The sequence below is a fragment of the Passer domesticus genome, chromosome 2, assembly GCF_036417665.1.
Source record: "Passer domesticus isolate bPasDom1 chromosome 2, bPasDom1.hap1, whole genome shotgun sequence".
NCBI lineage: Eukaryota > Metazoa > Chordata > Aves > Passeriformes > Passeridae > Passer > Passer domesticus.
The window spans coordinates 19160992-19188613 of record NC_087475.1 but is presented as its reverse complement, the minus strand read 5'-3'; the positions used below and the strand labels follow the sequence as shown (position 1 = coordinate 19188613).

Here is a 27622-nt window from a genome sequence, read left to right as displayed (position 1 = left end):
CGGTCATCCCACGGCAGAACCACAGGATCAGGTAAATTGGAAAAGACCTCCGAGATCCAGCCCCTGACCCAACACCACCACCAGCCAGACAATGGCACGAGTGCCATGTCCAAACTTTCCTTAACACCTCCAGGGACGGTAACTCTGCCACCTGCTCGGGCAGTCCATTCCAGCATCTAATCACTCTCTCTGTGAAGAAATTCTTACTGATGCCCGACTAAACCTATCCTGGCACAGCTTGAGGCGATATCCTCTCATCCTGTCACTAGAGCGGGGAGCAGAGGCCGATCCACAGAAAGTGATAAGGTCACCCCTAGGCCTCCTTTTCTCTCGGCCAAACAACCCCGCTCCCTGGCCGCTTCTCACAGGATATATGCTCCCAACCCCTCCCTGGACTCGCTCCACCACCGCAGTGCCCTCTCTGGAGCGAGGCGCCCAGAACTGGGCACAGTACTCGAGGCGGCCTCAGCGGTGCCGAGTACAGGGGAAGAATCGCTTCCGTGGTCCTGCTGGCCACAGTATTCCGGGTACAACGGGACGTGGTTTCTCTTTCCTGGTTTCTCCGCGGAGCCCACCGCGGAGCTGCCCGAGCCCGGTGTCCGCCCGCGGCCCGGCAGCGGCGGGAGCAGCGCGCAGCCGCCTGGGCCGCGCCGCGCGGCGATGGCGGCGGAGCAGGAAGCGGGCGGGCGGCGCCATGCCGGGCCCCGCGGCGGAGGTGAGGGCGCCGGCCCGGCCGCCGGGGCGCGGGGCGTGCGGGAGCAGCGCTGGGTCTCCGCGGAGGGCAGTAGGAGTGCGGCTTCTCCGCCTCAGCAGTGTCCGGGGAGCTGCCGCCCGTGCCTTGGCGCTGGCGGTGAGGTCGGGGGAAAGTCGCAAGAGGCACGAACCGCCCAGCTGCTCCGCAGCCCTGGTTTGCCCTCTGCAAGCCCCGGCTGCCCTCGGGACAGAGGGGAACGGGGAACAACGGGAAGAGCGCCCTGAGAAGAGGGGGGTTGGTAGGTAGGGCTGTGCTTGCTTTTCCTCCCGCCCCGGCTGTGCGGGGCAGCATTTCGCCCCTGAGCAGGACAGCAGCGGGTCAGAATTAAGACGGGTCCGGGGATGTGGAAGGGGTGTGAGGAGCCAGGGGAGGTTTAGATTGGACATTGGAAAGGATTTCTGCACCAGGGTGATTAGATTCTGGAATGGACTGCCCAGGGAGGTGGTGGAGTCACCGTTCCTGGAGGACTCCAGCACATGTTTGAGGACATGTGCTATGGTCTGGTTGACAGGTGACATTCGGTCATAGGCTCGACTCGATGATCTCAGATCTTTTCCAACCTAATTCCTTCTAAGATTTTGTGAAGTTTTAATGAAGAATTTGGAAAAAACCCCACAGAGTTAGCATGGCATTCTGGATCACAGTTAGAGTGTGTGCGGGCCCGCCCGTGTCCTGGGAAGCAAACACGGGCAGATCTGCTGGCTGATGTCCCCCAGGTTTTGTGGCCTGCTGACCGAGATGAAGGTTCCAATGGGGATGCTTGGCTGCTGGGGGCATGAGCCTGACCCCAAACCCTGGCCAGACAAGCTGTCACCTGTGGCTGGCTTTGATGCCAAGTGAATGCGAGCTGCTTCCAGATGCACACAGCTGGGCTGCTGCTCCCAGGTGCCCTAACTTCCCTTCTGATTTGTATGGAAAGGGGCTGTAATTCCACTCACAGGAGAGGCTGACCTTGGAAGCTGCAGGATGGATATCTGTAACGGTGCTATTATGGGAATTCTTTATGTATTTTTTATATTGGTCTCCATGCAGCATTAATGTCTTGAAATAAGATATACCCTGGCATAAATATAGAAAAGAGTTAGAGTTCACACTTTTAAATGTAGTATTATTTTAATAGTTAAATATATAAAAATCCATTTCATTACAAGTGTGTTTCACCCTTTGCTTGAACCAGTACATCATGGGTCTTTGATCAAGACTGTAAAGTATTAAGAAATTATGTACTTTCACTTTTAAGTGTTCATATTTTAGCATAAGGAATGTCAGCAGACACTATAATACTTTACAAATACCATTTGTTTAAATCATACTCTTTTATCAATTCAGGATGGATGGCCTTTTCCCAAGCATATGTACTCTCCTGCATACAAAAGATTTATTTTTAAAGGAAAAATGTTTTATAATTTTTGGGTGGAAAACCTGTAAAACAACAACAAAATGATACCTAATCTAAGTATGGTCCTGGCAATGGAATGACAAATAGAAATAGTGTAGCACCAAGACTTAACTAAAAAAATTAATGTTAAAGCAATGAACAGACAGTGTTCACCTGATAAATGATGAAAAGCTTGCAGAAGTTCATAAAACATCTTTTTATTACTTACATGTTCCATTTTTACATTAATTTGTCAGCACAATTTTCCATAAGAAGATATTGCAAAGTAAACATTTACCTTTGCTTGTAGTGTGCTAGAATTTAATTTCTTGCTAGCTGCAGATGATTAAGAACAATCTTTAAAGCTATTTTGTCAAGAAAATGTGTTCAAGAGAAAGCATTGTGTATTTCTCTTCAAAATTATTAATATTTTTGTTCTGAAGTATTAAGTTAACAAATGTACTTTGGATGGATATGTCTTAAGTACATTTTTCCTCACTGATTTAGGCTTCTGTCTTGAAGATAGTCTGTTTTGTTGGACTTCTGTGGCAGTGCAGAGCTCAGTGAAGCAAGGAAGTGTGATCCACCTTGGGAAAGCTTTGTTTAGATTGAGGTTGTCCAGGTTTCAAATAGGTACATCTGCAAGAGGTTATAAACAATATTTATGGAGACTAAAAAATAGATGGAAGGAAGTTTGAGATCTCTCACTTAAAAGCCAATGTTAAACCTGCAGCTCACATGTTCTTTTCTGTAGGTTTAAAAAGTGCTAATTCTCCTTGGGTAAATGAGCAAAAAATTTAAGATGAAATTACACAATAGCGGAAGAAAGCTGTAAACCAAGAATGAACATGAAAGGTAACATCTTTATAGGGAAACAGGAAAAGAATTTTCAGTGTTTTGTAGTTATAATAGAATATGTAAAAGTCTGAATTTTTTTCAAGTACTGGCTGTTGGAACCATGTTGTGCATAATACTGTAACCTTTCCTTTTTAAAAATGGTATGAACTCCCAATCATTTTGTCTGCGGTGGAAAGATGAGAAGATTAGAGGTTTACAACTTCAAAAGACGTGCAGCACAGTTCCCATTTTTTTACTTCTAAGAGCATCATAGTGAATTGTCATATACCCCAGTCTTTGGGGGACAATGTTGCAAATGCTTCTTGTGCACAGATACTGAGTAGAGGGAGCAGAGCTGAGTGATACAATCCCAGTGGTGTTGAAAAAGCACCAAAACATAAAATGAACTGAAACTGTTACCTGTATAAGGCAATACAGTTAAAGTATGTTGAAGGAACTGGCTTCTACTTGGAGATACCAAAGCCTTCCTGAAATGTTTTGGCTGGCTTGGTGTCTGAAGTGATTGGAAATATGAAAATGAACATTTGCATCCATCCAGATGAACAGTTAGGAGAGTAAACTATATTGTATAAAAGTAGTTATTTAACAAATGATTACACAGATCCACTTAGATCATATTTCTATTGCCAGGTATGTTTCTTGAGTGAGGGACAATGTTTATAAAACCCTCTTGCTGTGGGAAAATACTGAAACATTGTTCATGTTGTCTGTCTAACAGCAATTCTTTTTTGTTCTAAAATCTGTTACTGTTGAAAAAACAGGAATGTTAGGAAATGAGGCAGTAATTTCACAAAGTGCAAAAAACTTTTTCACAGAGTGAAGTTTTGGTTCAGTACTGAGGCAGGTGATGTTAAAGGATTGATATTAGCATTTTCTGCTTGGCTCAGCTTAAGTTTTGCTCTTCATAGAGACATGTTGGGAAAATGCCAGATGTATTTCTAACAAGCCTGGATTTTTATGCAGATGATAAGATGTACTCTTTAGCTCTCAGGAGATTCTATTAATATATAATCACTAAAGTTACTGTATGGTTTGTGGAAAGCTCTGTGCAGCTGCACCAAAAGCCTGAATCTCATGATAAACTTTACTGTAGCAGCATTGTCATGTCTGAGTCATCTGCTGAAATTCCATTCAACACTCTTTTCCTATGTACTGCCACTTGAAGCCAAAATGGGAGTTCATATTTAGAAAATGTGCCTTGCATGTCAAAAGCCTGACTTTTGACCTGCTTGAAGCCCCAGCTAGCACCTCATACTGACAAGTAGTGGAAAGTGGCTGAGAGAAAAGGGATTCCTCTGCCAGCTTTGCAAGGCTTTGTCATGAAAATTTGAAAAACCAGAGAGCTCCATGGAATGTTTCTGTGACCTTGTGCCCAAACTAGGAAATGGATTTTAGAATAAAGTTAGTTAATATTGAAAGTTAGTTAACTTAAAGTTAGTTAATATTGAAAAATAATACAATAGAGAACCATGGAGAAACCCCACAAGTGTTTCTTTATGTGAAATGGTACAAATTTTAAAGCAAGTAGACATCCACTTTATTTATACATAATTGCCAATAAAACTGTTGATAACAAATCCCTCAGAACGATATATACATTTTATTATTGCCCTCTGAATCATAATGTATTAAAATGTATTGTGAGTCTGTATATCTGTCCAGTTGTGGAAGAGATTAACTAATATCTCCACTTGAGTCTTGTAACCTGTAAAAGTAAATTTTGTGATTTTTTTAACTCCATAAAATGATTTTACTAACAAAGTCAACAATATCAATAAAAATAAAGATTTCATATCAGTGGAATAATGCATTACTTGTAGCATTTTCAGTGTTTCAAGTAGTTAACTACTTCATTCAGTAGAAAAATTCACATGGCTAAGGAAGACAGGATATAGGAAAAGTGAAAATATCTTCAAATGTGAATCAGTTTAACTGTAAATGAAGTTATTGAAAGGAGCCGTTAGCAAGGGAATGTGTGCTGGGACAGACATTCTCTAACATCAGCAGAGCATCCTAGAACTCGAAACAGCAGTAACTGTTCAATTTGTAAAGTATTTTCTCATTTTGTTTTTGCCATGGAGCTAGTCAGGGTTTAATTTATCTGGTGTAGCTGCAATATATTGAACCTTTTCATGAGCTCTGGCTTACATACTGGTGTCAAACGAAGCCAGTGGCTGAGCAGTCTGGTTGGGACAACAGCTTTTCCTATTCCATTCTCATTAAATCCATGCATGTTTGATCTTATTAAAAAATGTGCTGACAGCTCAGCATTGGGATTGATCCCTGAGGCTTGAGAATTTCATTATGTTCTCTATTGATTGTTTAATCTTTTTTTTTATTAAGAATATAAGAATTCAATTTTAATTAAAAATTGAGGGGTCTAGAAGAAGCAACTCCAAATAAGGATTAAAAATTGGCCTTGTAAAAGAGGATACTCTCTGCATCTTCAGATGAATGAAGATGCCATCTCTGCCTTCTCTCCTCTTCGCTTGCTAATTTGGGAGGAAATCTGTGGGAGAATGATTTCACTAGGAGAAACACAAGGTCGAGACAGGATAGCTCTAGATTAGTTGAGAGTGCTGTAGTTCAAGCAGTCACTGATGCAAAAGATGCAGAAGAAAGCTACTTCTCCATATTAGTGCTGTGTACTCCAGTGCTTCTGGATCTGTGAGTGAGAGGTGACTCTTGGTCAGTGAGATGTCAGTGGTCATGGACAACTGGAAATTATAGTGTTGTATTGCCTCAGTTCTCATTGTATTCACTTAGCTTTATTCATGTGGCTGTTCTTTGACGATGAACTTCTGTCTAGTTCTAAATTTTTTTAGGTGTGGGAGGCAGTCCTGGGGAGAGGCAGGAAGAGCTCTGATTTTTGCTCAGATAAAATAAAAGCTCCAGTAAAGGGTTTCTTGGTGACATTGTTGATATCTGCTCTCCCACTGTAGACAGGATGAAAAAATGTTTTTGAGGTTGGAGACTGGCTGGGAGAATTCTCTGATTTCTGCTTAGGCTCCTGAATTTAAAGTAGCATATGGTAATTTTTATTGTTTGTATGGGATTTAGGTGCCCAAAGTAAGCTGGTGTTTCCAGGACATTGCTATGCACCATCTCTGCTATAGCATTAAGATTTTTAAACACAACATCTGCAGACCATTTATTCCCCTGTGTCATTGTTTAACCCCAGCCAGCAGCCAAGCCCCACAGAGCCTCTCACTCACTGCCCCAGCAGCGGGACTGGGGAGAGAATCAGAAAGATAAAAAACAGAAAACTCATGGGTTGAGATAAACACAGTTTAATACGACAAGTAAAAGCTGCACACATAAGCAAAGCAAAACCAGGAATTCATTCACTCCTTCCCACAGGCAGGCAGGTGTTCAGACATCTCCAGGAGAGCAGAGCTCTACCATGTGTCACAGTGACTTAGGAAGACAAACACCATCACTCTGAATGTCCCCCCCTTCCTTCTTCCCCCCACTTTATATACTGAGCATGATGTCAGATGGTCTGGAATATCCTTTGCTCAGCTGGGGTCACCTGTCCCAGCTGTGTCTCTGCTCCCAGTCTCCTGTGAACCCCAGCTTCCTTGCCAGCATGGCAGTAGGAAAGGCAGAAAAGGCCTTGGCTCTGGGTAAGTCTTGTTCAGCAATAATAGAAACATTTCCATATTATCAGCCCGTGTTCAGCACAAATCCAGAACACAGCCCCATACCAGCCACTGTGAAGGAAATTAACTCTACCCCAAAGGAAACCAGGACACATGGTTATGAGTACTTGATTTCTGATCCTTGTCTGGGCTGTGGTCTGGATTTTTTTCCTAATTACATAGAATTTCTTGGAGAAAAGCTCACCTACAGTGGAGGTTGGGATGAGGGAGAAAAGGACAGGTATTCACCCTTTGAAGACCTTCATACTCACTTTCTTGGGTGCATTCTGAGTTTGTCTTGGTTTTTCAGGGACTATGGCTCTGTGCAAGGTAAGGTGTAAAGCAAAGACAAAGCATTTATCCCAAATGCTTTTGGAGAGGGCAGTGTTTTTACCAGGGTCTGAATTTGCACTTAACAGCAAGTGTCTCCAGCTGGGTTGGTTTTTTTTGTTGTTGTTTGTTTGTTTGTTTGTTTTCTCTTACGTAGTCTTTTACTGTTTAAAAATGTTCTGATTCAACTTGGCATTATTACAGGCCATATTTTTAAACCTGAGGTAGTCTGATGTTTGGGGTTTTTTTAGAAGCAAACTGGCTTACAAGGTTTTTATTGATTGTCATCATTTATTCTTGTACACACAAGTGACTCATTATACCATGCAGCCAGAGTGAGAGCTCATAATGATTTGGCAAGAAAGTGCCTCATCAGCACAGCATTACCCAGTCTCATTGTAAATATGAGCCTTGTAACCTTCTGTGTATGCTTGGAATTCAAACTGATGTTCTCATGTATATTTGGAAAGTCACAGCAGTTAGGTGAAGTCCCTGCTGACTGGAAAAAGGGAAACATCACTTCCATTTTTAAAAAGGAGAGAAAGAAAGATCCAGAGAACTCCAGACCGCTGAGGCTCACCTCTGTGCCTAGGAAGAGCCTCCTAGAAGATGTGCTAAGGCACATAAAAGACAGGAGGGTAACTCAAGGTGGCCAGCAGGGCTTTACTAATGGTGAGTTGTGCCTGATCAATCTGGTGGCGTTCTGTGATGGAGTGACAGCAGGGTTGACAAGGGAAGACTTTACCAATGTCATCTATCTAGACTTCTGTAAGGCCTTTAGTATAGTTCCACATGATGTCTTTATCTCCAGATTGGAGAGAAATGGGTTTGATTGGTGGACTCATTCATATTCAGTGGATAAAGAGTTTGCAGGATGGACACAGAGAGTTGTGGTCAGTGGCTCTATGTCTAGGTAGACGCTGGTGGTGAGTGGTGTCCCTTGGGACCCTCATGGCACTGGCACCCCTTCATATTTTCATCAGTGATGTGGGCAGTGGGATCCATGCACCCTCAGCAAGTTTGCAGGTGACACCACAGCAGGACAGGATGCCATCCAGGAGGCCCTGGGCAAACTTGAGGAGTTGGGCCCATGAGCACCTCATGAGGTTCAACAAGTCCAGGTCCAAGGTGCTGCTCCTGAGTCAGGGTGATCCCAGACATGAGACTGGGAGGGGAAGTCACAGAGAGCAGCCCTGCAGAGAAGGACTTGGGGGTTCCTGTGGGTGGAAAGCTGGACATGAGGCAGCAGTGTGCTCTTGCAGCCAAGGAGGGCCATGGCACCCTGGGCTGCATCCAAAGCAGCCCAGCCAGCGGCTCAAGGGAGGGCATTCTCCCACTCCACTTTGCCCTCATGAGACCCCACCAGGAGTGCTGCATCCAGCTGTGGGGTGCAGCACCAGAAAAACCTGGACCTGTTAGAGCAGGTCCAGAGGAGGACCACAAAGATGGTCAGAGAGCTGAAGCACCTCTCCCATGAAGAGAGGCTGAGAGAGCTGGACTTGGTCAGCCTGGAGAAGAGGAGGCTTTGGGGAGGCCTTACTGTGGCCTTCCAGTACCTTAGGGTGTTTATAAAGAGGGAGAGGGACTTTTTATATGGGTAGATAGTGCCAGACCAAATAACAATGGATTTAGATGGAAAGAGGGCAGATTTATATTAGATATTAGGAAGAAATTCCTTATGCAGAAGGTGCTGAGGCACTAGAACAGGTTGGCCAGAAAAGTTGCGACTGCCACATCCTTGGGAGTATTCAAGGCCAGGTTGGATGGGTCTCTGAGCAACCAAGTCTACTAAATGGCATCCCTGCCCCTTGCAGGGGGTTGGAACTAGGTGTTCTTTAAGGTCCCTTGCAACCTGAACTATTCTGTGATTCTGTCATTGCTAAACTGAAATGCCCTGTGCAGTTGTGGGAGGGTTGAGGATGCTTGTTTTCTATTGCACAAAATTGTGACACTGTCATTTGTTCATTCTTTTTCTTACAGCTCCAGGTTAACAAAGGTGCATGATTCTTTCATAACTTAAGAAAAAAACTAGTCTTTCTCAGATTTCTTGTCTCTTAGAATTAGGAACACAGCTGAACAGTGCTGACTGAGCTCGATTCAGTTAATTTTATAAATATTTGCTCAGCAGCATTTGTCAAATTGCATTAAATCAGGTAGAAAAACAGTCAAGCTCCCAATTAAAAAAAAAAAGAATCAAAGTGCACTGTGCAGACAATAACTGGATAAGGGATATACTCTTTTCCTCCTATCTGTATCCCAGGATCTATGGACTCTGTATGGTTTGTTTGCCAAAGTTAGGCAAATATGTACCTTAAAAATGTGAAGTCTCCTAAAGTTCTTAGTGTAATTATTTTATCTTTTCACAGGCTGGAGTTTCTCATGCACATTTCAAAAGATTCCATGGGTTTGCTATGCCACAGCTCCCTCAAGTGGTAGAATAATTTTTCATTTGGAATTGCAGCTAGATTTCTGTGACACTTGCATTCTCTTCAAAAGGCTTTGGCTTCTCCCAGCTTACTGTTCCATCTTATAACAGAAACATCGGAGTTCAAAGAACAGGAGTCTGAGCAGGGAAGAACTTGGGCTTGCTATACTTGGGTTCCCAGTGAGCTTTGGCTAGAAAATGCACTGCGGTATTACCATGGCATCAGTAATTTCAATTTTCTCCCTATAAGAATATGAAAAACATGTTTTCTACAGTTGTCTGACATAATCATGTTGTGCCTTGATTAGGAAAGTAGAAAAGGTGCTTGGCATTCAGACTATGTGAAATGCAATGAACATTCCCCAATGTTAATGAGCTTTGCTTCATCCTTTGAAAGAAACCATGGTAGTAAAATGAACTGTTGGATTACTTTGTATGTTCCTGATAAGTTTAGGATTCATCTTTTCTGATGTCAACTTCTTGGTATTCTGGAGACAGGGAACTGTTCTTGCTTTGTGATGGCTCTCCTTCATGACAAAGCTCTTCTTTCTGTTCACAGCCTCTGTGTTCCTGTAGAAGAGCAGAGGAGTGGATGCACTGACATTCTTTTTAGTGTGATGATGCAGAGGGCTCAAGTATATGAAAACTGCATCCTGTTTCTCTGAGTTTGAAACTTCTTAAGTAATAAATTGGTTTCTGAAATTGCCATTCTTGAGGTTTTGTAGGACTTCAAAATGTAACATGATGTATTTATTAAATACAGCTTAAGGAAATGCTGAGAACATTTACTGTGGAGGATGGGTTGGTTCTGTTCTTATAGGAAAAAGTGAAGTCTTATCCTCTCTGTCCTTCTCTTTTGTGGAGCTCTGAGGTCTTACCTAAAGTTTGAACTTGTTTCTGTCATGTAAAAGACAAGTTAGCTGGTGGTGGTCATAGAAACAGCAGTGTGTAAATTACCCAGCTGTATCTCTTGTCCCTTCTCTATGTCTCAGGAGTTTTCATCATGGAAACAATGATGCTGCAAGTAACCAGCTTATGACTTCTTCCCACAGGGATGTGTGTAGCCAGCCTTGTCTCTGTCAGGCAGAGGAGTTTTTCTGGAGTAGAATCAGGATGGATGCAATTTCAGACAAAACACTGATTTCATGCATAAACTTAGAAGACTAACTGCAGAAACGAAGAACGCAACACTTATAACACAGTATTCATTTCTGCATTCTACATTTAATTCTCCTTTTCAGCAAGAAGAAAAATAATGCTAGGAATATAAATTTTTTTTGCATGTGAATTTGCAATAACAATGCACTGAACATTTTTTTATCAAAGGGCTTAATGAAAATGAATCAAAAGGAAATACTATTGAAACCAGGAGATTCTGCATTCTGAAGACCCCCTTTGATTTTCCTTTATGTGTGAGACTATAAGGGAGCATGCTTTAATAATGCTACAGCTGCAAGAAAATATAGAGGGATCTGTCTTTAACCTTTAAGAATTTTCAAATTTGTAGATGTCAGTGTTTTGAAACACTGCAGGTGTCATTGTTTTTGAGCTGTCCCATCTTGATAATCCATCTGTAATACAATGCCAGAGCTAGCAAGGGGAAGGGCAGCAGTGGGAGCTCAGGTAAAAGTCATGACACTGACCTGCTTCTCTGATAGCTGTAAGGAGAAACTTCTGAAAGAGATGATCTCTTGTACAGCAAGTGAAAAGTTGAGGGTCATGTAGGAACCAGAATGGTGTTTTTAAGAAAATGGTAGGAAACCCTGTGATATATACAAATAAAATAGTGTAAAATAACATAAAATGAAAAGAAGACCTTGTGTGAATATACAGAAGATGAATTAATATCATAACTGCAGGAAAGGTGATGATCTTTTCTTTTGTTTCCAGGTTTAAAGATGTCTGATCTGAAAGATATTGTACACAGAACCCATTGTATTGAAACACTGCTGTCTGAGAACAATTTGCAAGATATTGAGGATCATCTTAAAGAACTTGCAGATGTTGATATGACTGTAGAATATCTTCAGGGGACAGAAGTTACCAAGGCTGTATATAGAGTACTCAAGAGCTGCCCTTCAGGAGAGTTGAAAAAGAAAGCAAAGCAGTTATTGTCAAGGTGGAAAACACTTTACAAGAATAACTGTGCTCAGTCAATGCAAGTTAAAAAGTCAGTTTCTGTGTGTGTGAAAGAAAAAATTGAGCATCTCAGTGTAGTTCCTAGGGAGCAGTCACTGTCTGAAGGACCATGTCAGCAGGAAGCATTAGATGGTACTACTTCCAACACTTTGGTCCCATCACAAACTGTTAAAAATGTGGTACATAACAATGCAGAAGGCAGTATTAATCTGCATTCTTCTTTTGAGGAACAACACACTGTTCATGAAGATTCTAAATCTGTTGTTAGCGAAGCAAGTCTGCAGCAGGATCTGATGAGAACTCTGAGGTGTAAATGTGTGGATCTTCTTTACAGAGCTTTGATTGGTTCTGCCGAAGATGAAGAAGAAACTGTTAAATGGCTAGAGTTAGCTAAAGAAATTGAAGAACATATTTTTGCTCTTCATGCTAAAAATGACAAAAAGTATAAAAATTGCATCAGAAGTAAAATCTCTAACCTTAAGAACCCTAAAAGTTGCCACTTAAAGCATAACCTTTTTTCAGGAACTTTGAGCCCAAAGACTTTTGCTGAGATGACAGTGATGGAAATGGCCAGTGATGAACTGAAACAGCTCAGGGCTCTGTACACAAAATCATCTGTTCAGGAACATCAGCTTCCACAGGTGATTAATGGCACACAGACAAACAAAATAAAGTGCAGGCGCTGTGAAAAATTTGATTGCACTGTCACTATGATTGCCAGAGGAACTCTCTTTCTTCCAGCTTGGGTGCGAAACACAAATCCAGATGAACAAATGTTGACGTACGTTATTTGTAATGAATGTGGAGAACAGTGGTATCACAGCAGATGGATTTGTTTGTAATATTGTCCCTCTATAAAAAGGGGCTTGGAAACATGTATGACAACTTACCTCTGTTGAAACTCTGTAATTTAAAATTCTGTGCTGATATTATGTGGGTGCTGCCATTAAAAACTGCAAAATCAGTTTGAAAAAACTGCTAATGTGTTTATAAAGATGGCTTGAATGAATAATGTTTTTTTAAGTAATGTAAATATGTAAAGAAATAAAAGGGTAAAGGGAAAAAATGGTTACACTGTATCTGAGTGGAATATTTGCTAGTAAATCCATTAAAATTATTCCAAGTGCTGAGTTTTTTCCTGAAGGGTATGGATACTTGGAAATTTTTTTTAACTTGAAGAGGATTTCTTTCATGGAAGGTAAGTTTCATTTACAGTAAACAAACTGTTTCCAAAACTGCACTTCACATACTTATGTGCATTGCAGAATGTTCAGCATGGATTCACTCCTTAATTAAAACACTTTTTGCAAGCAAGTTAAGTTGGTTTGAGAGGTGATTTCTAACAGGGAAAAAAGAAACTAAAAGTAGATAGTTAACGGGGTAGAAAGCAGCTAGCAGATGAAAGCAATAATGAGATTCTGCTTTAGAATTAGTTATGAGTAGGAAAACAGGACTTGAGACAGTCTATCAGTATGCAGGTTGGATTTACAGTGTAAGATAGTGTGTCCTGCTGCTGCAAAGAAATTAATGCAAGATCAAACAATGGATTATTTCAGAAAATGAGAGTCAACAGGATTCTTACTCATCATTCACTAGAAGTATTTATTAAAAAAAAATCTTCTCACTAAAGTAAGTGACCTGTATCTTTTACAAATGCACTACAGACATTTAGCACTTCAAGGTTAAAATACATCAGCAGAGAAACCTGCTTGAGTATTTGCTAGAGAAATTGAGGACAGTTCTGCACCCATCTGACTGTGACATAGCTGAGGCTGTGACATAGATGCATGACCTCTCAGAGAAAGGAGTTGGGGCCATGAGATGAGAAATTAGATATTGGTGAACTAAATGCCAGCTAGGACTGAAAGACAGGCCTTTATCTGCACATGGGGAATTTTATATGTAACCTGACATTGCAAAGAGACACTTAAAGTATTCTACTGAAAAAAAAAATAAGAAAAGTCTTTCTATTCTGTGAAGGGTTAGCAATTACATTTCAGCAGCATTAGTTAGATTTTTAGCGTGTAAAAACCTGTGGTTTTGGGGAATTGCACTGGTGTAAAATACACATTAAAGCTTTAGGCCAGACCCCCAGTGTTCCTGTGTAACCAAGGAGTTACTATCTGGCCTTCCTTCCCAGCCCTTACTTGTGTGCTGGAATTGATGCTTATGAGTAGTCCTGCCTAAGTGACAGTACTTTTGTGCAAAGTATTATTGTTAGCTTTCAGTGAAACTACAGGAAAGCAAACACTCCTGTGTTAGTGGATCACAGCAAGCACAGGATTGTGTGCAGTCATTTTGAAGGTCATGGTCCTGTTGAGGAGAGCTTTATCCAGCATTGTGCTGTGTCAGAACACCATGTAGCAGAAGACTTTATTTTAGCTCTGAACAACTTATAAATAATTTCTGCCTGCAGTTGGTTTTGAAGCCATTCCAGTAATGTAAAGCTCATCCAAGTTTTATCTTGGAAAAGGGAAATATTACAAGGCATGGAGGGTGTTTCTGACAGAATATATTTCAAGGGTAAAATTTGTATCTGTAACACTAACTACATTTGTGACATAACATGTAACATCATTTTCTTTTGAACTGCCCATCACTAAATGTGTAACTGTGCAGGTATAAAATATTTGTCTGGCTAAGATTATATGCTATATTATATGCTTTGTCTCAAGATGTCTTTAAAAAGAAAACTTGCAACTACATAGTGTGTACAAGAGCAGGAGGGTGTAGAGCACTGGAGTACAGGAAGTAGAATCCAGAAACAAAGGAAAAGCTTTGAAACATGAGATTCTTTTATACTGTTGACGTCTTTTTTTTTTTTTCAGTTCATTCTGGGTGAGAAAAAGATCTCTGAACTTTTTTAAGCAGAGACCATTAATGTGGGTATGATGTTTAGCATGTCTGTGCTGCTACTCCTACAAGGAGTGTGTTGGTAGATGTGATCCCCACAAACATAGGACAAATATATGCTTAACCAGGCTAAAGTCTGTATTTGTCTCCATGGGGTTTTCCAGAAATGCTGTAAATTCAACTTCTTGAATCCTGTGATTTAACAGCAGCAATAAGGTCTTAAACATAAATTGCTCTCAAAGATCAAGCAGCCTGTAGCTGCAGAACTTGTGATACATATTTCAAGAAGAAGAGAACTGAATTAACAATGAATTTCACACAATTTTCAATGTAAAAAACAAGGATGCTATTCTGTATCTGAAATGCTCTATTAATTGTAGTCATTGTCGCTCCCTTAACACCAATAACAAAACTCCTTCTGGTTCCTGGAGATCCCCTGCCAGATCCACTTCCATCTGTTCTGTTGAGTGCCTTTTCTATCTCTGTCATATCCCTCTTACTGTTCACTTTTTTGGGGAAGTTACTCAGCTGCCATTTGTTGTTGATAACTCTTCTTTTCAAAACCAAAAGGAAATTCTTGCTGTTTATTTTTCATTTAAAGTGTATTCCTTTCTGTCTGCTGTGCTATCTACATTTGCTACTAAAGCAAAGAACTGCAGCTCTTTAAACAAAAACTAGCTCTTTTTTTTGTGCCAAGAAGGAAAGTTAGCTGGTAACAGGCTGTGGTTAAGGAGCAAATATTACAGTCCTTCAGGGAATCTTCAGGATGTAATGGTCCAATTCACTGACTGCCTGGAAGATAAGGAAAGAAACAAGAGCACTTTGATAATTTCTTGGATTGCTTGGGAGCTGGCTTGCTGCATTCTGGTTTTAAAAGAGTCATAAATGACTTCATATCCCCTTATTTTGTGCTGTTGTAATTCAGCCAAGAGGTGACAAAGTCATGTTTTATTGAGGCCATGTCATCTCTTGCCAGGATGGGACATAGTCTCCTTGCCAGCTACAGATAGTAAAAAGTATTATTCACAAGCTCTTATTGTAAGAGAGCTTTGCTGATACAGAACTTCCTCCTACTCACAAAAAGTTGCCCTTTATTTGCCATTGGATGTTTTTTGTGCTGTTCTCTCTGACATGGCATAACAGCATGAATACACCTCTGTGAACAAAAATCCCTAAAGTGCAAAGTCAGCTTTCAGATGAAGGTGCATGTGAGGGAGCAGCAAGGGTGGGTTGCTGCACAGGGGGAGGCGAGCCAGGGGAGGATGGTGGGTGACAAGGCATGCAGGGACAGTGGCTTCAGTTGTAAGGGTCACTGTCTGGCAGCACCCAAACAAGAGCAAGGCAGGTCTGGTGACAAGGGTCTGCCAAAACTCCAGTGGGAAGCAGGCAAGCCTGGGGACGTGCTGTTGGACGGAGATTGGAGCACAAGGTGGGGTGCAGGAACGGGGCCACCAGTCTTGTACAGTGCCTGAGCCAAAACGGGGCTCTGCCCCAGCCCTGCTCCCCCACACTGGGATGGTCAGACAGAGACCTCCATTGGGACCCTGCCTGTCTGCAGAATGATTAACAGGAGTGATTTTGGTGCACTTGTTTCAAACTGTTCCTAGCTGGGCGTGTTCTTCTGTCTGACCTCAGGACTGGCAGGTGTGCTTCATGTGACCAGCCCCATTATTTGTTCTAAAATTTGTGTTGTTCTTTAGCAACTATTACATACTATATATGTATATACACTGTTACATACTATATATGTTTGTTACATATATAGTATGTAACAGGGTGGATACAAGGAAAAGGGCCTTCAGTTCCTGATCCTCAAGCACTCATGCACTCATGCATTATCCATGAGAGTAACCCTACGATGCTCCATTGTGCCTATAAAATCATAAGCATAGTAGCCATGGTTACACCATAGTTCTTTTCTATTTTCTTATATGTTCCCATGTAAAGGAAATAAAAATACATCCTATCTGAGAAGTTCAAGAATTTTGTTTCTTAATAGGACTTGAAAAAATGAGGTATCTGGACAAGATGAAGAGCTGGGTTCAAGTGGATCCTCATGAGGATCAATGAGGCCAAGTACGAGATGCTGTACCGGGGTCAGGGCAACCCCTGCTGTCAGTACAGGCTGGGAGTTGAATGGATTGACAACAGCCCTGAGGAGAAGGACCTGGGGGTGCTGATGGATCAGAGGCTGGACATGAGCTGGCAATGTGAACTTGCAGCCCAGAAAGAATCAAAAGCAGCATGAGCAGCAGGTTGAGGACGGTTGTTCTACTCCTCCACTTTGCGCTCATGAGACTCCACCTGCAGTCCTGCATCCAGCTCTGGGGTCTCCAGCACAGGAAGGACATGGACCTGTTGGAGCAGGTCCAGAGGAGGCCACCAAGATGATCAGAGGGCTGGAGCTCCTCTTCTGTGGGGAAAGGGTGAGACAGCAAGGGTGTTCTGCCTGGAGAAGACTGTAAGAACCTCATTGAAGCCTTCCAGGACATAAAAAGGAGCTTATATGAAAGATGGGGACAGACGTTTTAGCAGAGCTTGTTCCAGTAGGATGAGAAAAGAGTAAAGATCCAGACTGGACAGAATGACTATATTCAGGCTAGGAATTCATTTTTTTTACAGCAAGGGTGATGAAACCTTGTACCAGGTTACCCAAATTGAGGGCTCTGAGCAATCTGATCTAGTTGAAGATGTCCCTGTGCATTGCAGCGTGATTGGACTAGATGATGTTGAAAGGTCCTTTCCAAGCCAAACTATCCTGCAATTTTAAATTTCCTCACATGTATCCAATGTGTTTCAAAACAAAATCCAGTGTTGTTTCAAAACAAAAACATGGTAGCTTCTCCCCAAAAGATATTAAGTGCAAAACAGAGTAATGATTTCCTCCATTTCTAAATGCAGCTTTTTCTTCTGTATAAATAATAAAATAATGATTGATAACTGATCAGAGCTTATATACCTTAGAATTACCATAATTTAAAATCAACTTTCCTACCCCTCCAGCAATTGCTTGTCTTTTATTCTAGAATTGGATGAAAGCAGATTCCAGGAAAAAAGCACTTAAAAATTTTTGAAGTCCAGCTTTGTTAGATAAAAGTGGGTCTGGTATCATCAAATTTGCCTCTAGCATGGCTTGCCTTTTGATAATCCTGTTCGTGTCAGTAGGAGACATCTCCTTTTGATGATACTGAGATCTTTTCCATTCCTTGGGCCGTGTTGCTGTCTGATCCAAAACAAGACGACTCCACAAGTGGCAATTCCAGTCTGGTTGCATCTGCCTTATGATCAGAGCATGTGATGACTGCTTGAGCAAATGGGTGTACTTATGCCTGTCATCACCTATTCCTCCTGATGGTGTGGGAACCTCTTTGATTTTTTTTTTTTTTAAATTTTAATTATACTTTGCCCTCGTGAGGAGGTTGTAAGAGCACAGAAAAGACTCTTATTGTCTCCTTTAGCTTTTTTCCCTGTCAGTTGGTCAAGTTGGTTTTATTCTGAATTGCTACAGGAAAAAAAGTGCCTGGCTAATTTTAAAAAATAGCATGCTTTGTATTTTGATGAATTCCTTCATTGACACATTAAATGTTTCTACTTTTGAAGTGAAGCTGCCTTACAATTGTGAGTTTGCATACCCGGGGCCCTTAGTGTGGAGCACCGTGAGGTTACTGCCTTCAATAAATAACTTTGACCGGCAAATACTTTATAAAGGCATTTTCGGGCTTAATAATGCAGGGCACTCTAGAGCAAGTAAAAGTGTTGGTTTTTTTTTTTTTTTCCTCCCAGGGGAGCGCTCTGAGGCGGCGCACGGTAGTGATCGCTGAGAGATGGCCCTCGACGCGCCTTGCCGGCGCTGTGTGGCTGTGGGCACGGTGTTTCCCGTTGTCCGTGTTGCGGGTGTCCCGCTGTTCCCGCAGTTCCCGCAGCTCGGGCTGAGCCATTCCCTCGTTCCCGTCGGGGCGTGGCCTCTGCCCGGTGGGCGGGGCCGGTGGGCGGGCCCTGGCTCACGTGGTGCCCGGCCCCGCCCCCGGCCTGTCCGCCATGTTCGTTCCTTCCGCAGCGCCCGGCGGCGGTGGCGCAGCCCGGGACCGGCACCGGCGGCAGGAGCGGCCCCAGCCCCTTCCCGCGGGCAGGGATCGGCCTCCCCAGCGCGCCCGGCAGCGGCGGCACTTCCCTTCCCGCGGTCTGGAGCCGAGTCAGGTTGCGTTGTTTTCCTTTCCTTGTTGGCGCGTTCCCCGCCGCTGTCCGAGTTCTCCGGCGCGCTCCCCGGTGTTCCTGGCGCAGCCTCCGGGGAGCGGGAGGCAGCCCCGGCCGGGCCCGCGGAGGGAGGGGGCCCCGGGCGCTCCCCAGAGCCGGGTGGCGGGGAATGTGGCGTGATCCGGGATCCCGTGACTCCGGGGCAGGCGGCGCTCCTTTGGGAAGCGGCTCCAGCTGGCGTGTGGCCGGTCGCGACCCCGGCGCGCTTCCTCACGCCTGAGAGACATCGCTGCTCTGTCAGGGCGAAAGTCGCTTCGTGCCTGTGTCCGCAACACGCCTCAGACTGGGAACGGAAGAAGTATTGAGGCTCCTTTGATCCCCTTTCCTCGCTGCTGCGTGCCTGGAGCGGCTGCCCGGGTGCGGTGGGGGCTCGTCCCTGGCGGTGTCTGAGGAAGGGCTGGGCGCGCGCTCGGGGCCGTGCGCTGTGGCAGGGAGCTGCTCGGCCGAGGGTTGGCCTCGGTGATCTCGGAGGTCTTTTCCAGCCCAGTGGGCTCTGTGCGGGAGAGGGCCCGCCTGCCCAGCGCGCCCTGGGCTTTCAGTTCTCCTTTTGGAAGCGGTGTCTGGGCTCGGCCGCGCTGCGGGCCGGGGCAGCTCCCGGGGCGGCAGGTGCCTCTGCGGGCCCGGGGTGGGATGGGATGGGATGGGATGGGATGGGCCGGGACTGGGAATCGCTTACGTGGTTAATGGGCTACTCTCGGTCCAAGGAAATCCGTGTTACATGTAACTTGTTCAGAACAATTTAGTGCATAGCAGGATAGTGCAAGAAATACAGTTTTAAAATCCTTCATTAGTGCCTTTATAGCAGGTTACGTGTAACTAGATACGTGGAGAGCATTTAAGTTCTATTAACTTGGGTGGGACGGTTAAGTAGGAGCTTCTTGGCGAAGTTTTGTTCAGGAATTGAAATGCTTGTCTGCAGATAGCAGTCATGCAGCCTCCCGTCCTGCGTGTTGTTTTCCTTCTTGTCCATAATAATTTACAGCTACACTAAATAAGCATGTGGGTTTTATTTGTCTTTACTTTTAACGTGTTGTGCAACACTGAAGTTGTCAGTGCTAGCTTTTTTTAGAGCAAGGGTGGCTATGTGTGACTGGGTTTTGGTTTGTTATTTTTTGTTTTTTCAAAGTGTTTTTCCATTACTTTTAATAGCTTTGAAGGTAACAAGCTGTAATGGCAGACTGGAGGGAGAGCACACATACCCAAAATAAAAACATTTTTTTCTTAGCACTTTTATTTTCAGAGAAACCTAATCAAAGGATGATACAGCTCTGTGTTTCATACCATCAAATTTATACTGAACTGTTACTTTTCTGTGTCTTCATTCAGGTTGTATGGTGCTGTCTTAATTTTAGTAAGGGCTTTTCCAAAAAGTTAAAAAGAGACAGTGGGTATTAAAAAAAAAAAACCCGAAAATCCCCCTGCTCTAGCAGTCCTTGTTTTACTTTTGAGTGCTCAAACACCATCAGTTTCCTTAAATTGAAAATATGCGTAAAAAAAGAATTGCAGAGGGTCAAATAAGATATTTAAATTTCAGTCTTTATTTTGCATCAATTTGGTAGTGAATTATGGGAAACAGATCTTCCAGCTCCTTAAGATTGGAATTTTACATAAATGTTTCACAATGAATAAAAACTTCTCAGCAAAAAGGCTTGCAAGAAGTCCTTAGGGTTTGTCATTTTGTTGTTTGTTTTTTTTTTTGTTAATAGTGTTCATTCTCCATTGTGTTTTGTTTGTTTTCCTTCTGAGCAGAGCAGAAAGTGTGTTGGCCTGGTACAGTGTAACCCACTTAATGCCTTAGGGATGGGCTTTTGTCACAAGAGTTACATGGGGAAGAATGTGAATGTACGAGGTAGCCTTGAACCAATAGAGGCTGCTATTACTAAGATTCCCTGAAGGAAAACTAATGCAAGGGAGAAAGATGAGCACATTTGGGCAGAAATAATTGCTGGATATTGAAAGAGTGGGAGCAGTAACAGAGAAGTAGGTTGCAGGGAGAATGTCAAATAGCTCGGGCATTGTTAGCAATGTTGGACCAGGAGCAGCAGCACCGAAGGGTGCTTTGAAATTGGCTGAAAGTAATAGAATATTTAAACTGGAAGATGTTTAACTGTGGACTGCTGAGAAATGTCAACTTTGATTAAATTGGAATAAATAAGTTTGCTCATTTTACTTGAATTTGGGAATGAGGTTGGAGGTGAAGGTTAGGCTTATGCAAGATTAAACTGGCAGAGATATAAATGTAGGTGTTTCTCCTGACAAATTTTGCTAATTGTCTTTGTCTAGCTAGAAGTTGGAATAAATGAAGTGATTCTGGCAGTGGGTACTGAAATGATTTAATGATCCAAGGGTTATGTGAACTTCAGGATTTCTTCCCTTGCCCACTGGTTCTTTCATAGTCCTGAATCAGACAACTGAACTAGAATCCTCAGCTTCAGAGGAGTCAAAAACAGCCTTACAAAGAAACCCCCAAATAAAACTTTTTGTTATCCAAATGAGTGGCAACAGCTGAGTGACAGTTCATTTTGGGTTGGGTTCATATAAGAAATTACAAGTAAATTCAGTTGATATTCTGGTGTTAGGTTAAGACTGCTTACAACTAGAGGCAATTTCAAATAGTCTGTGTTTTCTTCTGGATAGATGTTTAATAATTTGCTGACAGATTATCTTCATAGTGCAGTGGTGAAATCAGAGGTACAGGAAGGAAGACTTGTGAGGAGATTAGGACTTTGGTAGGTCGAGCTGTGGGACTGAAGGGCTTTGAGGCAGCTGACAAGTGACTGTCACTAAAGGGGTGTTCCTGATCCTCAGCTCTTGCGTCAGTGCCCCATGGAGGGGAGGGTCACTTTGGAGGCTGACTAATGTCTCTGCTTGTAACACACTCAGGAGTACAAAGCCTGTAGCATCTTGGCTTCATATCTGGTGATTTTCCTTTCAATTGAGAAAGAAGTCTTTCAAGGTCAAACATGTTTGTGGCCTCTTATGCACTAAAAAGTAATCTTCTGCCACTTAATTGACCAGGGTATAAACCACTACCTCCCAAATATAAGAACAAGGATTAGCTAAGGGGAGAAAAGTGAGAAAACGTGCTTCTGTCCTTTCTTTTCAGATTTTTGGGAACTTGCAGATCTGCTATAGGCAACAAGTTTAACCACTGTAGTGATTGGGGGCTGAGAAATGTAAATCCTCCACAAACAGTAAGTGTTGAAAACTGTGTAGTTTTGGATTCTGCCCTTTCTGCTGCAACTCTTGTAGTTCTTGGGGCTTCTTTTCAGACATTACACAGAGAAGCAATTAATGTCATTCTTTGATGGGCTGCTGTAACTAACAAACTACATTTTCTATGCTAGCCTGGCAAGTATTGTCAAATGCTTTGTTTCTGTGAAAAAACCCCAACTACTAATGAGGGAGGGAGTTTACATTTCTATTGAAAGGCAAGTGGTTTTTTTCAGTCAAAATACTTGCAGTGGTGTGCCTTTTAAAACTTCTAATTTGATACCAGTGGCTTAACAAAATATGGTGGCTTAGTAAATAAAATTGTGAATAAGCTGAAATGGATTTGCTTTTATGTGTAAATTTGAGAATAGGAAGTTGTGAAACATGGTCAATGTTATGCTTGTAGAATTACTAATTCTGCTTGTCCATAACTTTGTCTTTTTTTAAAATCAAAGATGAACCCTTTTTGGCTGATGGCATATTAGGTTGTAAGTAAACATGATTACTTACATGATGGGAACAAACTTGAGACTGTTTCACGTTTAACAGCTTCATTTAAAGAGCAGTGTACTATATATCCTCAAGAAAACCTTTAGGTTTAGTCTTGGTTTTGTCTAGCAGGTGATTCATCAAGTGACTACTGAATGACAGTGATAACTGAAACAAATTTTCTCACCTGTTTCCAAGTTAGAAAGTAATACAAGTGGAGAAGTAATTGTCTGGAAATTTTAAGTGTCCCTCACATCTGTTTCTTCAAAAATGCTAAGGCAGTTCAGTGGTGGTATTACAATAGGTCCAGGTTTTGGTGCCCTATTAAAAATGGGGAGTGGAGGTGAGATTTCAGGGGTTTGTTTTTTTTTGTTTGGGTTTTTAATGGTGTGCTGCAGTGGCTGGTATCAGCATGGGAAAAATGAAACTGTAAATAGGTCAAATTGCCTTGGTTTGATTAATAGTTTGCAGGGGGTTTGCAGCTTGCTGACATTATAGATGCAATGCAGTCACTGTGTTGACTAGCACTGTTTTTCCATAAAACTTGAGTTCAGCATTTGTCTTCAGCCTTCAGTACACTGGTGTGAGCGGGTCCTCCTTAATCTGTGAAATTATTTTTATAGTAAAAAAGAACAAATTCCTAGACTTAAGTTTACATGTTGCTGCTATGGTTTTCTAGACCAAGAATCTTGCTTTTCTTTGAGTGCTGCCTCAGTATTTATGCAAGAGAGATATTTGCACTCAAAATAAAGAGAGATATTAAGCTGACATATGGAAGTAACACAATCTAGATGGATAGACTGGACAAGGCCATGGTATTTCATTAAGCTTTGCAGGACTGGATTTTGTAATGCAAACTGATTTTTCTGAGGCTGCTTAGCTGTTTGTCTTTCGTTGTGACAGCAAATATTTGGACTGATAGTGGAAATAGTTGACTTGCAATTCATTTTACTGTTTAAAAGGGACATCCTGAAAGGCAACAATTAATTTACTTTTTTGTGTTATGGTATATGATCATGTCATAAATTACATTTAGTAGAATACATTCCCTGCTTTTAACAGGAATATTGAAATCAGTGATTTAAGCACTGTAATCCTTTTAAGTTAGGGGAAGCAATTCAGAAGTGGTTATCAAAATGAACCATAGTGTGGCTGGTTTTTATTTGCTCTGACTTTCTTTGAATATTGAAATGATTGAAGAACATGAGGAAAATTATTCTTGTTACAGACCCTTTGTCTACTAGGTTAAGATTACTCTTACATTAACTGTGTGGCTCACTAAGAAATAACTATAGCAAACAGTTAGATGTAATTCTGTACTGTCTTGTGATTCCTGATGCTGGGTAAAACAATCAGATGCACATTAGGAATCAGGCTTTTGTTTTGTTTTCAGATCATGAATGATGATTTAAACTGAAAAATTGATGTAGTAAATTTTCAGAAACATCATATGGTATGTTAACCATCCCTTCCAAAAACACTGTGAAAACACACATTGTACAGATAAATTGTATAATAGGAGAAATAATATAAATTCTTGTAGTGTCTTAAGTATTTTATTATTGTGTTATTTGTTTGGAGTGTTAAGGCTTCATAACTTCAGAAAAAACAATTACAAAATTCCAGTCATTTAAAAATTTTAACTTATTTAAAGATGTACAATCAGAAAATAAATGCAGCGGTCTGCTGTTCTGAAAAATACAACTCTGATTCAGCAGATACTCTAAATGACATTATCAGTTGTGGCTGCAGATGAGTCCCTTATATAGTAATAAAGCTGTAAATGTATAAAGTTTTAGCTGCTTTCAAACAAAAATACTTAATACTTTCAAACATGCTTCTTTGGTGTTTCAGATACAGCTTGTCAGTATCTATTTAAATGACTGAATGTATATGCCTTTATTTTGAATTAAAAACTTCACAGAAACTTAACTCCAGCCTAGCATGGCATCTGTGGAAACTGAATGTCCGAAAAGCACCGAAGCAAAAACCGAAAGCAACATTGCCTGCAATATCACAGAAGACTCTTTCTGTAGCTTTTGTGTGAAAGGACCAGTTTGGTCCACTTTTAATAGTTTGTGGTTGGTCTGTAATTGTCTGCCCAGTAAAACTAATTTTATGGTCATCAGTCTCTTAGACCTGACTGGAATGACCCACATAGTTGAAATTGTGCAAATTAATTTAGCAGATTCTAGATGCACAAAGTAGTAGGTACTGTTAACACTTTCCTTACTTGTATTTTGTTTAAAATGTGGCCTTGTGGACAATTTCATGATAATAACTGCCTTTGACAAAAATGCAGATGCTAAAGAAACGAGTGCATAGTACCAGTCAGAACTACTTAAGCCAGTTATTTATGCACATTAGTCTTTCACGGAACTTCCGATTTCTGCAGGACTGGAAAAATAAATTATAACTTGTTCCCTGCACTGGTAGCAAAGAACAGGAGAACATTCAGTACCCTCTGTTCCCATGAAAGCATTATTTATTGAGAAGCAGTTCCTATCTATTGATGTAGAAACTGGAGACATAAATAAACACACCGGACCATTTTGAGAGTTAAGCATATAAACCTGCAACTCTTATGCAAGTAGTCCAATGACTCTAATGAGGCTTTTCACATGCACTAAAATGTATGTGATCATAACCTGAGCCATAGCCATTATCCTGTAGCTCTCTGAAGGGTAAATGAACTATCTTCTTGTAGCCTCTAAGAAGTTTTATTATCATACAAACCTGTACAGAATTAAGGCTTTATAAACATTGTTAGTTATGCAGTATGAATGAATTAAATTATTTGCTCTGAAAAAATTGTTAGTGGAAGCAGTCAGTTCCTTGTATTTTGACTTTTTTTTGTGTTGAGGTTTCAAACTACTCTTTTTGTCTTACTGTAGATTGTGTCTAGCAAGTAAATATTCAAAGATGGAAAGTCACTAATAAAAAAAATTCCTGAAATTTCTTGCTCCTACTGTAGGCTTTGATTGTAAGGCAGCACAGAGTCATATGACTCTCACACCAGCTTGTATCAGGTACTAATTCTACAGCCACAGTGTGGGTGATGTATATGCCAGTAATGCTAATTACAACTAGCAAGACCACATTCCTTCCTTCAAAGAAAGAGAGGGACTTGGCAACTTATGACCCATTTCCATTTTAAATAGCTGCTGTTTTCAGAGAAGCCTGTTGGGGCTGAAGCCCAAACTATCAGGTAGGTTTAGGAAAATAGTTCTCATACAGAAACTTCAGTTTGGGCTTGATAAAATGAAACTTTACCCCCAAGCAATTAAAACATCATTTTACAGTATTAGATGACACTGCTAGTTGTGAGGGCAAAGGTTGGGTACAAAGCACTAATGAGCAAACTACTTAATGCTAAAGGATTTTTTTTTTAAATTTCTTTCTAAGTCTTAAGAGTTAAAAAGCTTTTGGTGTCACTAATTTGCCATCCCCATGCTGGCAGCCAGACTATTCACTAGCACTTCCAGAATTTTTGACAGTTTTACTATGGGAAGTTGACACCTCCTGACTGAACTGTCATTGCAGGCTTGGGCTCGGTATGTGGCATTTTGAGTATCCTTGAAGTAGTAACAGTAAATTTTCTTTTGTGGTAGTTTTTACAGTATTCCATTCATCAATGCTGTTCTGCAGGGAGTAAACTATAAACTATTGATTGCTCATCTAAATAAAATTACAGCATTTGCATTAGTTCCATAGATAATTGTATTCATAGTGCTTTGGTTTAAAAAATAACTTTGGTAATAAAATACAGCACTGAAGTGACTAGTTCAAAGCACATGCTCTATAAAATTCTCTCACTCTGCTTTTTTCCATGAACCTTTTCCAGTGAACATAAATGAATTACAGCACTTGCTGAATATTATGTGATAACCCTTCAGTACAAAGTGGGGGGTGGTTTGAAGGATTTGGGAGTTTAAAATAGTTTAAGTGACAGACCAGTAATTCCTGCAGCATATTGCTTTGATGCAAACTGCAAACTTCTGTCTGTGGAAGAGAAGCCTCTTTAATTTGATATTCTTGAGTGGGAACTCTTACTGGAGTGTATCTACAGTTCACGTGTTTAGTGGAGTCCTGTTTTTGTACATGAAACTTGACGTTGGTGGAATGTAAAACACATTCTAGATATTTACATGTACAAAATTTGGTGCTCACAACTATTTTCATTTTTAATGATTTCCTTACTCTTTACAGGTCTAGGAAAACAGGAGGATCTTTTCCTGTAACGATGGCAACAAAATCATCACTCCTTAAAGTAATACTGCTAGGAGATGGTGGAGTTGGGAAGAGTTCCCTCATGAACAGATATGTCACCAACAAGTTTGATGCACAGCTGTTTCATACAATAGGTGTGGAATTCTTAAATAAAGAGTTGGAAGTCGATGGACATTTTGTTACAATGCAGATATGGGACACAGCAGGTCAGGAACGGTTTAGGAGCTTGCGGACTCCTTTCTACAGAGGTTCTGACTGTTGCCTGCTGACCTTCAGTGTGGATGACTCTCAAAGCTTCCAAAACTTAAGCAACTGGAAGAAAGAATTCATTTATTATGCAGATGTCAAGGAGCCTGAAAGTTTTCCATTTGTGATACTGGGTAACAAAGTTGATATCGATGAAAGGCAAGTATCTACAGAAGAAGCCCAAGACTGGTGCAGGAATAATGGCAACCATCCCTATTTTGAAACCAGTGCAAAAGATGCCACCAACGTTGCAGCAGCCTTTGAAGAAGCTGTTAGAAGAGTTCTAGCTTCTGAAGATAGATCAGATCACTTTATTCAAACAGATACTGTAAACCTTCATCGGAAACCGAAGCCCAGCTCTTCTTGTTGTTGACTTAAATTTCTTTTTGCCAAATTACTGTCAACTAGCTTGCTCTATAAAAGAATGGAGAAGGTGTAATAGATAGAATAACAAATGGGTTTCACTCTAATATTAAAATCGTAATATTCTGCTGCTTTCATGGGGGAGAAAAAGAAAAATCTCCATTCATGAGTGACCTGTTATTGAATTAGTGATGCTTTCTGTTTAGGAAGACATTGAGGAAAGAAATAATATAAGAATGTAATTTGCCAACTTTATTCAAATGATAAATACTTTGAATATAATTAAAACTTGAAAGTTCTAGAAGCACTACTTTGGAGAAGGTGTTCTGGAATTCAGGCACAAAGATACTTTTATATGTGTATATTTTTATGAAATCAGCATTCCACTTTTGTTTCATTAGATGTCAGTCTCTTAACAATGCTAGATATTAAACTTCAGTCTCACTACA

General features: G+C 41.3%; 2 protein-coding genes across 11 annotated transcripts; both read left to right on the top strand.

Annotated features, from left to right (window-relative positions):
* Positions 1–588: 588 nt before the first annotated feature.
* On the top strand, positions 589–12604 carry TCEANC (transcription elongation factor A N-terminal and central domain containing). 7 transcript variants are annotated; one of them, XM_064407675.1, is made up of 3 exons: positions 1106–1265; positions 2887–2987; positions 11277–12604. In XM_064407675.1, exons 2-3 carry the CDS (start codon positions 2975–2977, stop codon positions 12365–12367), a joined length of 1104 nt encoding a protein of 367 aa, XP_064263745.1. In that variant the 5' UTR covers positions 1106–1265; positions 2887–2974; the 3' UTR covers positions 12368–12604. The 7 variants fall into 7 exon arrangements, with proteins under 7 accessions (XP_064263743.1, XP_064263747.1, XP_064263749.1 ...); XM_064407673.1 differs by lacking the exons at positions 1106–1265; positions 2887–2987 and adding an exon at positions 589–715; XM_064407677.1 differs by lacking the exons at positions 1106–1265; positions 2887–2987 and adding an exon at positions 722–850.
* Positions 695–27622, top strand: RAB9A (RAB9A, member RAS oncogene family). Of its 4 annotated transcripts, XM_064407680.1 has the most exons (3): positions 18435–18575; positions 21739–21826; positions 26544–27622. In XM_064407680.1, exon 3 carries the CDS (start codon positions 26578–26580, stop codon positions 27181–27183), a length of 606 nt encoding a protein of 201 aa, XP_064263750.1. In that variant the 5' UTR covers positions 18435–18575; positions 21739–21826; positions 26544–26577; the 3' UTR covers positions 27184–27622. The 4 variants fall into 4 exon arrangements, with proteins under 4 accessions (XP_064263754.1, XP_064263753.1, XP_064263750.1 ...); XM_064407684.1 differs by lacking the exons at positions 18435–18575; positions 21739–21826 and adding an exon at positions 695–715; XM_064407683.1 differs by lacking the exon at positions 21739–21826 and having other exon boundaries at positions 18411–18575.